At 39.3% G+C, this 13,987-nt stretch overlaps 1 protein-coding gene across 9 annotated transcripts in view; it reads right to left on the bottom strand.

Annotated features, from left to right (window-relative positions):
* Positions 1-13,987, bottom strand: part of LOC142400618 (3',5'-cyclic-AMP phosphodiesterase 4C-like) — a 93,227-nt gene that overhangs the window by 17,580 nt on the left and 61,660 nt on the right. For all 9 annotated transcript variants that reach the window (XM_075485669.1, XM_075485666.1, XM_075485671.1 and 6 more), the window contains one exon: positions 914-1,105. In XM_075485669.1, coding sequence (XP_075341784.1) covers positions 914-1,105 — 192 coding nt within the window. The remainder of the gene's footprint in view (positions 1-913; positions 1,106-13,987) is intronic.

Here is a 13,987-nt window from a genome sequence, read left to right on the forward strand (position 1 = left end):
CTTCAAAACAAAGGAGCGACAGCTATTGGTGGTCGAGGCCCCATTTACACTGTCACTGGCTTCAAACAGACTGCTAGCTGCACAGAGAAATCTTTAGCTGTATAAACAGACAGAAACTGGATGCAGAACAGCCCATTACACTACTGGAACAACTGAATACTCAGCTAACTTTAGCTGTGCTGCCAAAAGCCTCTTTAAAGCCAGATGTCAAAAACACTTCTCTTAGTGTGTAAATAGGACCTTGGATGGGCTTACAGAAAAATATTTTGACAATGACAAATTGCTTAATAAATTCCCCAGCAGCCTTATGTCAACAGTGCTGATACAGTCTGTGGGATGATGATGGGATGTGTACTCACTAAATCTAAAAAAACACCAACTGAATTCTTCTACTGTTTTTCAACATAAAAGTATTTCTAAAAGGACTAATAAATGTGAATATTGAACTAGAGTTAACAGCATAGAACTCTGCTACAAATGTATGTATACTTTTATCATTGAATACATTTACTAATAAAATTGATGTAATGAGTACAGTCATGTAAATTAAATATTCAAAAAACTTTACTTCAGTCTTTACTACTATACTTGGCAACATCAGATTTGGTTCTTAAATTTGAATCAGTTATTGTTAACACAAATTTTTCTAAGTGTAGGTTAACAAACGATGAGTTACAGGAGATAGAGATATTCGGTGAATTGTTCATTTCCTGCTTGTTCAACACATGTTTTTAAACTATGATATTAACTTAACAAGTTGTCTTTCACATCTTCCCTTCATAGTTGTTTTTCTCTGGAGGAACTGTGACAAAAAAAAAAAACAATACATTTCCCACCCACCCAACCCTTCAGTGTAAAATATGGCAACGGCAACAAGCCGGTTAGTTTAAAGGCAGTGTCTGTAAATACTCACATGTCACTGGCAGTGGATGAGTTACGGGACATGGTTTTGGGGGACAGGTCGAAGTCTGAGTCGGAGCGGTAGAGGAAGGACTCGCGGCGTTGACTGTGGGGGTAGTTGGCCTGAAGAACCAGACCAGAGCCCGGGCTCGTCTGAGAGTCCAGTGGACTGCGACCCACCGGCAGGCCATTCTCCACATCAAAACTGAAAGACACAACGAGGAGAAACAATGAATAAATACTACATTGTTTTTTACAAACTGCATAGAAACTAAGTTTAATGTTTCCATTGTTTAAATTCATGACACAATTAATGTGTTCAGGTCACTGCTGCTAGTGCTACAATTACGTGCTACTGTTATCTGTTTTATTAAATCTATTAGCAATAAGTTACCCTTTCATAATTTGAATCAGTTGAACATTTCCAAACCTTTTTGCCATATGGTTCTGTTGGCAGCAAAAGAAATACGATGAGGGGGATGAAGGTGTATAAAAAAAAGACAGTAACACTATGGATGTCTATAGAGCTTGGCTGCATGATTACTAATAAAATGTACAGAAAACAGAGCAGGTGACCTTGTGATTACTGACTTCTTGCAATAAAAAAAAAACAAAAACACACTTACGCACATCTTTCCCTCCACTATCTCCACTTCAGGTCAACACAGCTACTAACCACCACCCCCTACTCCTTAATAGTGGCTACACTCAAGTATGGCCCAAGAAGTGTAGAAGGTCATGAAGACAGCAGGTTAACATCTTAAAAGAGGATTTTAAAGGAAATAAGGAAATTATTTTTACTGCATTATTTGCAAATCTGTAATTTTTGCCACTATGATTCTGTCCAGCTCCTGACGAGGTCAGTCTGCAGGATCTAAAGTGCAGGCGTAGGGAAATTGCTGGCTTTCACTAAAACTTTCATAACAAAGTGAGCATCCAAAAAAGAGGGAGGATGTCATACCACAAAGAGCAGAGAGGGAGGACAGTAACGGGTTAAAGCTTATCAACATGGCCATTCTTATTCTCTTTTGATCTCTGCACCATGTTCTTCACATGGTCAATAAACTATGTTTTGCTCAAGGACACAGACTCACAGACTGATCTGGGTATAAAGCTCACACTTTCGTCATCTGTCCTGTTTGTTTTAAGGGCTGAAAAAAGTTTAGTTTTTTTGGTTTTAATTTGACCTAAATTCTCTAGCAAATGATTTTATGATGAAAACAGATTTTAAGGCACAACTGTGTGGATATCTCAGAGGTAGTATTAAAAGATTTTTTGTGTGTTTTTTGTCAATCAGATTCATTCTCATTCATGGCAGCTACCCTCCCTCCTTCCAAGGTCATATCAATAGAACACAGAGCACCAAGGTTACTTCTGTGTCTATTTTTAGCAATGCCTCCAGGGATCCACCAATAATAGGGCCAGATAAAAGAGAGATGGTTATTATGCAACTGATGCTGAATGAAACAGTCCCAGCTCACAGAAGCAGGGAGAGATAGAGAGATGATGAGGAGGAGGAGGAGGGGGGAGACCAGTAAGGCTGTATCTAGCACAGTGATGTGTTCGGCACCTCACACCTGATTGGTGTGACATGATGGAGAGGGGCTGGGGTGCAGCAGCAGGGCTTACCTCAACGATGACACCCCACCACTCTTTGGATCAACCCCACTCTACAGCACACCCTCCCCTGGCTCAGTGTAGTCAGCCGTGACGAGGCTCCAGCAGAGGAGCCCAGTGACGTCAGAAGCTATAAATAGATCTGGCTGACAGGAAATAGGGGAACTGCGAGGCTTCTGACGCGCCTTACATCGATTGCTCAGGCCGGGTGCAGATAATTTCTTCCCTCCCCTACATTTATGGAGGACTGTATTTCAAATTCCACAAGGCAACTCAAGGAAATCCAAACAAAAGTCTTGTCCCTAAATTCTTATACTTCACACATTTTTATTTTATTTTTCCATTTCATTTTGTGACAGCATTTTGAGAACCAGTTTAAAATGACTCTACCATGTCTGTAGTTTTAACTCTCAACAGCGAATTTAAACTCTCTTCTGTTTCCTTCCAATTTTTCAAAACCTTTATCTAAAGACATGTTAAATGAATTTACACAAAAAATTTAGATATGTAAACAATACCTTTGCAAATTGAAAGACTAGCTAGTTCGAAGCAGACCGAGAACAGCTTCATAAATAAAATATTTATCAATCACTGAGTCTCAGATGGAGAAAGAGGACCATCCAGCCTAAGAGTACAACATAAAGTAATGAGTAAGAGCTCAATGTTTTATCATCTTCAATGACAGAAAGAGGAATGAACCATTGATTGACAATAAATCTTTCCACTAAAATACAAACTTTTGACAGATTCTTTTGACAAGAGGACCTAGTAAATCAATACTTCATTTCATAACTGTGGTCACATCAAACTCTCCACACAGCAGTCACTGGCCGGCTTATACCAACATTTTACTGAATACCATCAAGCCATTCGAACTGCTCAGCAGGTCAAAATGCACAAAATGAAGTAATGTCACTAATGACAATGAGAAAAGCAGCCACAGACTACTATGGAACTTCCCAGCTGCTGCACTTAACCACATCTTGCAGTTGTCCATGGCATCCCCAATCCCCAAGTCAGTAGGCTTCTGAAAGGGGGACAGCACCCACTGCTGAGAAATACTAAGTACTGCAAACACTCTTAATGAACCTGTTCTACATTACATTGCTTAATTTGACCTTTCACACTGCTTTATCTTTATTTCTCCTGCATACTTAGGTACTTTTCTTTCTAATTTATTTTCTTTTAAAAATAATCACTCTCTTTAGTTTAGCTTTTGTTTCAGTTCACGATCTATCCATCCATTTTCTATAACCAGAGCCTGTCCCACTGCCAGTCCCATGCCAATGAGCAAGAGGCAGCGTTGCAGGACCAAACAGAGAAAACCTAGACAGACAACAATGCACTCGTACACACACTCCTCGGATAAATCAGAATCACCAATTAACATACATGCTTTTGGATAGTGGGGGGAAGCCAGAGTACTTAGTGAGACCTATGCTCATGTAAATAATATAGGGGCATAAACATGAAACATGTTTTTGTGTTAAGGAACACATTTGTGTGGTGTAATTTTATTTCCCAAAACACAGAGGGTTATTAGACTGATAGTTAATTATTACGATCGTATGGCTTTCTAGTTGCTTGTGAAGGATATGCAAGAAATGTGAGACAAAACACAAAATCTGCTGACGAAAAGTATCCACAAGTGTTTTTAAAGTGTACATTTACACAATGTCACATTTCAAACAACACTTTAGGTGGAGGTCCACCAGTTCAGGCTTATCAAGGCTGATAGAACAAGTCTCATTATTGCCTAAATTATAAAAAAAGTGATTGATCTAGCAGTGTTTAATCTCATGATGAAGGAAAATACATGAACTAAAGCAAATTACACTTACACATGAAACGCTAAATTAGTCTGATTGTTTCAACAAAGAGCAACCATACAAAAATTACCAGAAGAATTGGCCAAAGAGAATCAAATTGTTGGTCTCTTCAAATGTAAAACAGACAGCAGAAAGGCAATCCAGACAGACTGACAGGAGGGCGAGCTGGCGTCTTTTTCAGTTTAAAACATACATAGCAAATTGACCTTGGTCTGTCTCCTGCGTCCTGCATTGTTCTCCATTTCTCTGACGTACATCACCACTCCCTTTTCTCTCTTTAACTCTGTTTTACTAAACTTTCCTCTCACGCAAACATCACTTACCACCCACATCCTAGCCTTTGCTTTTGTTCCCAGGATGTTTAGTTTACACCAAGAGGAGGAATCATTTCCACAAATCCAAATGAAAAAAAGTGGTCATCATCATAGTTTCAGTTTATTTCACTTGACTTAAAAAAATTACCTCAAACCATTTTGATTTAACTTTTCCAAAAGGTTTGCCTTTCAGCTGTGAGGGCTTTCTATATTTCTTTATCTTATGTGACCACAAACTAAATATCTTTGGGTTCTGACTGGTTGGCCATACAAAATAATTCATTTTAAAACTTCCTGTGAGTTCAGAGAGTTGGATGGACACTTTTTTATCACATCAAAAAATAACATTTACAGCGACAGCCAGAAAATGAAAAATTGCTCTGCAACAAAACATGTCATTCATGTTATGCAACTCCACTTCACACACCATTAGTTATCTTCATTTGCAACATCTGTCATCCAAACCTGACCTTATGTCATTTCTCTGAAGTCTTTTCTGAGGGTAACTCTACGTAATGGTACAAAAAGTTCAAACCTTGTGCTGGGAACAGCCCCACCAGTTTCAGTTGTTGTCCACACATGTGTGTTTGAGAAGTGCTCATGGGAATCAGGGCAGAGGGATTTAGGCATCTTTATACTAGGTCTGCGTGATCCAGAAAAGCACTGTCAAGGCCAGATGTTATTTGATGGAGGAGGATGACACAAACCCAGGCTCAAAGGTCAACACACACACACATATACACACATGTTCCCTCCTGTTTTTCTTTCCTTGTAGCGTGGGAATTGGCTCAGAGGCCTCAAACATCACACCAGGAAGGGAAGGAGGCAAGAGGTGAGGAGGAAAACAGTCCAGGGAGCACTTTATAGTGTTCATATAAGTGTGCGTGTGTGCGTGTGTGTGAGAGGGGGGGCAAACTTTCATGCAAAACTGTCATAATGACAGCACAGAATAAACAAAAACTTCAAAGGGCTTGAAGGCTCAGACTTTTCTTCGAAGGTTTAAGTTAGAATAAGGTTTAGTTAAAGGTTAGGGGTCGCATTAGGGTTAGACGTTTGGTATACATAATGCCAATGGGAGTCCTCCCAAAAATGGAAAAACATGCTAGTATGTGTGTCAGTGAGAGTTCACGGAGTGTGTGTTTACTTTACACCTAAAGCCTATTGTACATTTGATCTGAGAGCAGCAGAAAAACAACCCGCTTCCCCTCATCAATTCCGTGCCAAACAGCTTTCTTTTTACTGTCACTGTGTGTGTGTGTGTGTTATCATGACTGCACACACAAAGGAGTCGTAGGGCAGCAGGGTGGGAGAATAACAATCAGGAAGGTTACTTACGCAAACTCCGATCTGTGCATTGTAAAGAAAGAAATGAGACGGCAAAGTTCAAATTGTTCTCCTTCACCCACTGCAAAGTCCACTGAGACTTTCTGCTTCGGAGTTAATAACAAACACACTCCTCTGTAAGGAAGCAATCCTCATACAGAGGGATTTTTTTTGCTGTCACCAGCACAAAACATCTCCGAAATATAATTACAAATTAATCACACATCTGCAAAATCTCTGTAGATGAACTGCTGCTAAAACTGGCTGCCATAGTCATGACATCATTTGGTACCGTGACATCCAAGGGTCAGCAGTAGAAAAAGGGACTAAAGCCCAAAGATAATTGATGGATTGAAAGGGCCCCTGCCTCTACTCAATACATTTTTATTGATATAGTACTAATTCACAACAAAGAGGAAATCTCTGAGCAATCTTTAGGACAGAGCAATTTGAGCCATGCACTCATTAACTATATTATACCGAATCTGCTGCTTTACCTTGTCCCGTAATTTGAAAACTTGATTAGGTTTCTTATGAAAACATCTTTGCTAAAGCCACAGTTATGAAATTCTTGTCTGTTTCTGAGTTGGATCGCCTATAATGTAATGTGTAGGATCATGGACAGCCAGGATGGGAGTGGGAAATATTTTACAACCAGGTTTAAGAGTTGTGTTTTGTAGTTGTCAGAGACTTATTTAATTTCTGTTTAGTCAAATGATATATTTTATCTATCGATATTTAATGGATCTGCAGCTAGCAAAATGCTGTATTTAGGTTGTAAAATCACAAACAGTAGGTGCACATATAATAGAAAGCCTTGTTATTAGGAACTTAGCGTGTAAAAGGACATTTCTTTTTATGTTTTCACTAACAAGATATGGAAACGCAGATCTTCAAGTACAGAAAATCCCTAAAATGACAACTATTTGTTGTTTTAATTCTTCAATTTCTGCAAAATATTCATTTAAATTAATTTAATCATCAGTTGGCACGGAATTCTGTCTCCACTGTGTGCATTCACACCAAAGGTTTGCCAAACTACAGTCATGTTGGGAGTCTATTTGAGAACAGGCATTTGGAGGCGTTTCATATATTTCACAGAAACAATCAAGAGTCAGTAAGGGTCTAATGCAACTCTGATGGAGTGGCAGAATGAAAATATAGAGCTAAAAAGGAGCCTAAAAGTTTCCCCTTTAAAATACAGAAAAAAAGTAGAACAATGTGACTTTTTTCACAACACTGTTCATTTAGATTTCATTGCACAGTGGAGTCTGAAGAGGAGACTTGAGAGGATTTAGATTTAAGTGAACACAGAGTAAGCTGATATGTTACTGTGGTCTTAGATTAGTCTTTATCAAAAGGCCAAAAGTTTCTTTCTATGAAAAGATCACAGAAAATGCCACATGCATCCACCATACTGCACCATCCTAAGAGATCCTCTCTCAAATCTACTTCCTCCATTCTTTTATACAACTGTGCTGGACTGGCAGACCTCCACGAAGCGCCAGCTGCTCCTTCTATTCACCTGACCAGCCACTGTGGATCTCTGCCCAAACAGAGCAAACGCTCTGTGTCCAACATCAACATCTGATCACAGAGCATGTCCCTCTAAATATAGCAAAGGGGAGGAGAAGGTTGCAGCCAGTCAAACCAGCTGCTGTATTTATTATTTTTCTGTTGCCTCTGACCTACAGGCGGAAGAAGGACTCCTGCTTTTTTGGAAACAGGAGACCTCTGTTTTGATGGTGTGGTTTAAAATGCATGGGCCTCGGTTACATCGGAGACCATCTGTCTGAGATGTGTTCAAAAACATCAGTCCACACTGAATATAGCTGAAAAGTTTGTTTGTTCTATTACAGCACAGGATCTTAACAAATTAACTATATTATAATCAAAATGACAATATTTTCTATAACACCATTAGTCCACTATAATTCATATTTTTCCTAAGCAATCAACAGTATTTCCAATTGAAGCTATTTTCTTTTACTACAAAATGTTAAAAGAAGAAAAATTCTCCCCGCCAATTTCTGTAGGCCAGGATGACATTTTTACCTTTCCTGTTTTGTTTGACCCGCAGTCCTGTTTTAAATTTCAATGGCATGAATTTCATCTTGCGTCCTGACGTAAAGTAGACTGGATCTGCACAAACATTTGATAGGTTTGTCCTTTGTACATGCTCCACCTCCTCACAACGTTTCAGGCATTTCACCGAGGTAAAGAAAACATCTCCCTCTGATGATGGATTACATCATTTTCACCTTAAAGCTGCAATTTGAATTGAATTGAAATACTTGACTACCACCAAAACTTTTTTAAGGTGACTGGTCCCTTCAGATATGACTGTGACTGCATGGTGCAGAACTGGTCGAATTTTTGGAGTTTAAAGGTTGGGCCTTAATGGTTGATTTACTGCTCGGGACGGGTATTGATCATATCTTCAGTGATTAGCTTTGTCTGTCCAGCTGGGCAGAAATCAATGAAGAGGCTGATCGGCATTAACATCATTAGAAACTGGTAAGTGTAACACTGGCCCTGAACCACCGAGGGCCACAAAGCACAGACTAACACACACGCACACACAGAGGCAGTGTGTGATTGCAGCCCCAGCAGTAAAGGTCTAGATTTGGCTCCAGCATCGACCTGAAAATCAAACAACTTACATCACACTGGTTCGCAACTGGACAGGCTGGTTCAGGGCACCAACACACACATACAAACACAGAGACACACAAACAGTATCTTTACCCAGCAACAGGCCATGCTGAGAGTGCTCCTCTAATCATGTTCAAACAACACAAATTGGAGCTTTTCAGTCATTGAGTCTGGAGGTGAGGCAGGATTATGCTACTTCCTCCTCTAATTAACCAAGGGGCAGCCAATCACATCGCTGATCAGCGGGACACAACATGATGCAGACAGCAGGAGACGTCTTAAATGTTTTTAAGCTGCTTTTCATTTTTTACATCAAGAACTGAGATTCACTATTACCTTTATAACCCTTTACAGAAATAAGTGGAATTAGATTCTTACTGAGAAAAATAAAAGGGAACTGCTTTAAAAAGGTCAAAAGATTAAGAGCAAATTCTATATCCCACGTATCTTCTTCTAGATTAGGAGGCACGCACTGCTACAATAACAGGTTAAACTGTATCCGATCAAATACTGACCTCATCAAAAAAAACTCTAATGTTACTGATCCAAGTAAAATATTGTGTCCTTCTCAGTGTTGTTACAAAAGCCAATGTCTCCGCTGAATGTCACATTCATTTAGCCCTTACATGCAGCAGACTAGTTTTTATTGCCAAAACAATTTCTGCATCATGTTTCTCTAAAATGATTCAATTGAGTTCAAGAAAAAAGAAAGATAAATTTGGTTTTCATTGCCGACAGGAATTCCAAACTGAGGTTCTTGTGTTAGGAGAGTGACCGCGCGGTCATATAATTTACAGACGTCACTTGTTTATCCCAGAATATAGTGCAAATACAACAACATCACACACTTTCAGGTGTTCTACACAGTCCCCTGACTTATGTCCTGTAAAGAGCCATTGCAGCAACATGAACCATGTTGCATTCATTCCTTTTCAATTTTTCAAAGTCTTCGCAAAAGTCACGTCGCCTTTTCATACGGGTGTTTTTGCCATCATTAGAGAAAAAAATAAATAAATGGAATTGCTAAAAGTCCCCTTGTATCCTCAGTCCTTCGTATCTGGCCTCCCACTGTGAAGGGAGAGTCCTGAAGTGTATGTAGGTGATAAATTTCACCTGAGACAAACTGTGCAAGAGAAGGCCAAATGTGGATGCCTTATTTCTTCATTCATTAAAAGACCAGAAATCAAACTGTTTATTCCGGCAAGACAATGATGGAACAAGCATCTTTGTTGAGTGTTCATTTGTCCCTGAGTTGATCATCATTCCTGGAGTCACAGAGATATCAGGATAACACTCAGTCTGCTATTCTAGCAGTGATATTCAACACGGTCACAGAAACACAGTCAGGCATGTCTGCTGACGTCAGTTGCAGTTTGATGGCCGTCGCTGCTATGCCGACTGACCACCTTACAGGCCTGAAACATGCGGCAGTTTTGTTCTTCCACCAAATGATAGACTAGAACGCATTGAATGCTACAAAATGCGATAAAAAGGAACCAGCTGGCTGAGTTTGTGGATACGGAGGGATTTCTGTTGAAACGCTTTTGTTGTAGGAGCAAAGAGGAGGGGCTCCGGGGACTCGGAGCAGAGGCGTACTGCAGTTCAGTGGGTCGAGCCGTCAACTGTGGATTGGAAACAGTCCCACTCACATAAAAGTTTCCTGTCAGTCCTCAGCTCGGGTGATAGAGAGCAGAGAAGTAACATCCCCAAATAATGAAGACCAAAAGAATCTTAAGATCCACACTGCTCTAAGACAAGATAAAATCAAAGAGGAAACTGAAGAGATGTGTGACATCAATGGGCAACATCTGAGCGGAGAACAACATCTGGACAAGAGACTGAGTCAACAAAGAAAAAGAGCAGCATCACAAGATGACAGTTACTGCACCAACTGAGGAGGGGTCAAAGGCCAGTGACCAGGGGTCGAGTGGAGAGCCAGAGACAGACGAAGAAGGGCCACTCTTTTTAACAGAGACACCTGTTTTCTGTTTCATACTTAGTTACATTCTTATGATGACTAAACAGCAATCCCCAAGAGGACTGTGTTGAATGTTGAAAACTGAAGTAACGCCCAGTATATGGACCTTTAGCAGTAGAAAGTGGGTCTGACATTGCATTGCCTTGTTTATTATATATTGTTTGTACTGATAACAATCAACTAAATATATTGTTTCCTATTCATTCATTTTTTACAATAGAATATGAGGAGCAATTTCAATATTACATCTCAGGTTTCCTGAGTCAAAGAGATAAAAATGCTGGCAGGAACCTTGCTCTGTTTGTAGCATATTGTATTCATCAGCCTAAGTTCTGTATGTCATACATGATTACTTAGGAGAATCTCTTAAATGGAAGAATATAACCCAATCTATTAAATAAACGCTTTTGACAGAACTTGTGATGAAGAATTCAGAGTGGAGGGCAACAACCTGTCAGCAGACACATGTCCCTGAGATGTGCTACACCTGCCTGTGTCACGTATAAATCAAGCAGATGGAGCTGGAGCGAGATGGCGGGAGGAATCCGCCAGCGATGTAAGAACAGGTGAGCAAAGCTGGAAAGGCTGCAGAGGCATAACGAGGCAGCTGATACCGTCATCTGATACTCATAGCTGACTCATCATCCCAATGAGCACGACTTTGGCGCTGTGTCAGAACTAAAGTGACTCCCTTTTCACATTATGTTGCAATGCCCTGGCAGCTTTGACTTTTGACCTCGTGTAGAGTGAGCTATCCGTCACGTCGCAGTGTGTTGACAAGACCTGAGGCCTACATGGATAGACAACCTGCTGTGACACCACCAAAGGTCAGTTTTCTACTTTCTGAGCTGCTGTAAGGGACAAGCTTTACGCATGAAGCACAAAAACCTCAAGTGATACGTGCACAGAGCCTCACTGCCATCCTGAGGTGACATAACATTTCCGTTGTTCAAACTTTTTTCTTTTTAAACTGTGATAATTGGCTCATGATCTTTAGGGGAATTAATGTAGTTTCTTAAGGATTAATTCCCCTAATATGTGTTTAGGAACCTCATAGCACTAAGTAATAATAATGTAATATAATAAGTTATTATCAAGCTTTTGTGGTTTTGTAAATGCTAACATATTGACACACACAGACGACTCACACAAATAGCTGCTAAAGAACACAGTATGTTGCTTTTTTTCTACTGATCAATACCTGCACCTGGAAAATATAATTATCAGTCTTTTATCCTAAAGCAGCTGCAGAAAGTATCTTTGTTGAGCTTTGGTAATTTTTTTTTGCAGTGAATTGGCCATATTTGTGGGTTACTCAGAGCCGTAACCGATTTCACTGAACACCACACAATGAACGCACAATCAAAAATGCTTCCTAAGCCTCTATTTTCCTATTAGTAAAAAAAAAAAAAAAAGTGGATAGAGACTAATTTGATGTGACTCAAAGTAGAAACAGAAGTTTTATACATGTAAAAATACAAAATAGTAGCCAAAAACAAACAACTTTTACACGTAAAAATCACGTTAAACCCAAGAGCTAGAAAATACAAATTGGCAGACCTTTTGCAATCTCACATAAACAAAGACTTTGGTTTGCAAAGAAGAAATCAGGTGTGAACAAATAATACATACAGGAGATCTTCACTGAAATACAATCTGTGTAGCTCTGATGACGCAAGTCATTTCACAACCAGAGAAGAGCACAAGGCTGCACATACACATTTCACCATGACTGTCACTGACATGCTAAGACCAACATCTCTGACCTCAGCAGCTAAAACCTGCCTGCTACCACCTGCAAGAAACATCACTGCAGAGTTTCAACTGATGACATTAATCTATACATGACACTTCCAAAACCCAGAGGAGAAGCAAATGATGAAGTCAAAAATATCTAACTGTCCTGGTAGTAGATGTTCTTAGAATGGAAAATATATATCTAAATGCATGTCTTATATATCTATTATTTTGTATTAGGATTAACCTGTCTTTTATGACCTCTAAATAAAAGCCAGGGGCTACTTTATCAATTTTATCATTATCATTCTCACAAATACAAACTTTTTACTGAGAGTGAGAGAGTAGCGATTTCTCCTGGGATGTGAAAAATTATAACTCAGAGGCCGTTTTCAGTCCACATCATCAACATTATCAGTAAAGTGGACAAGTCTGCTGATAAAAAATTACCAATAGAACTGGACAATGAGAATCTGAAAATGTCATTTTAAACTGCAATGTTAACATCGACAGCATAAAGGCAATCTGATTAAGGTGAATTAAGCAAATGAAATACCACTAAATTAAAATTATATTGCGAAACTGATTAAAAACACATCCTCCTCAGGCAAATAGTAAATTATCTCAGTTATTAAAAGACAACAAAGTAATATTTTTATGGTTAAATAGTTAGATCCTTCATACATCCAAAAGTAGTGTGTTAAGAATGTCCACAGTTATGTTCAAAATTGTAGTTTTGTTTGAGAAACGCAGTAAGAAAAGCAGCAGAATATTTGTTAGTTGTATATTTTTCTAAAACAGTCAATTGATCTTTGTGCAAAGACAAAAATATAATGCAGTTGCTTTCAATAATTTCTTAATCATAGATCAGTAAACATACTCTATTTCAGCTTCTCCTGTGAGAGGAATGCTGGTTTTCTGTGTTTTACACATGTTGGACTGTATAGGCAGAAATATGGCAGAAACCAGCATGGCAGAAGAGCACAGTATCGTGGAAACTGGAGAAAAGATGAAACGGGACAGAAAGAAAAGGAAAAAAAAAGGGGAACGCGGCACTATGAGTACCTGTTTTAATGTGAAAAAAACGGTAGGAGAAAGGTGAATGACATCTCACTAAAGCCACTTATTCACGCACCAACTCCACCTTCATAAGAACCCCCCAATGAAGGCATGAAACCTCTAACTTTATGAGGTAAAGCAGTGACGTTGGAGGCCGTTTGTATCCCCGTTAAACAGATTTGAACAATTATACTGTTTTAAGTGCATCATTACACGCATGTGGTCGATCCATCAAACCTATAAATACGGCCAACATGGCATTCATTAGTAATCTGCCTCTGAAGATTTTTTTATTTATTGGTGGGTTGACATTATAAAGTGACTTTGATCCCCCTCCCTGTTGACGTCGTCATTATTTTCTAGAAGGTCAGCTGCAGAATTAGTATTTCCTTCTGTGACTCCCGGGGTACTTTCAGGTACACGCATATGGTTGTGTGTTTGTGTGATGGGTAAATTATATTTATTCCAGTCTGATACCAAATGCTTCTAATACCTTAATAACATCTGTCTTAAGCTTTGAAGTCTTTTAGCACTTACAACTTAAAATTGTCACCCTATCAGTTTCTCTCATGCGG

The sequence above is a fragment of the Odontesthes bonariensis genome, chromosome 15 (genome assembly GCF_027942865.1).
Source record: "Odontesthes bonariensis isolate fOdoBon6 chromosome 15, fOdoBon6.hap1, whole genome shotgun sequence".
Classification (NCBI taxonomy): Eukaryota; Metazoa; Chordata; class Actinopteri; order Atheriniformes; family Atherinopsidae; genus Odontesthes; species Odontesthes bonariensis.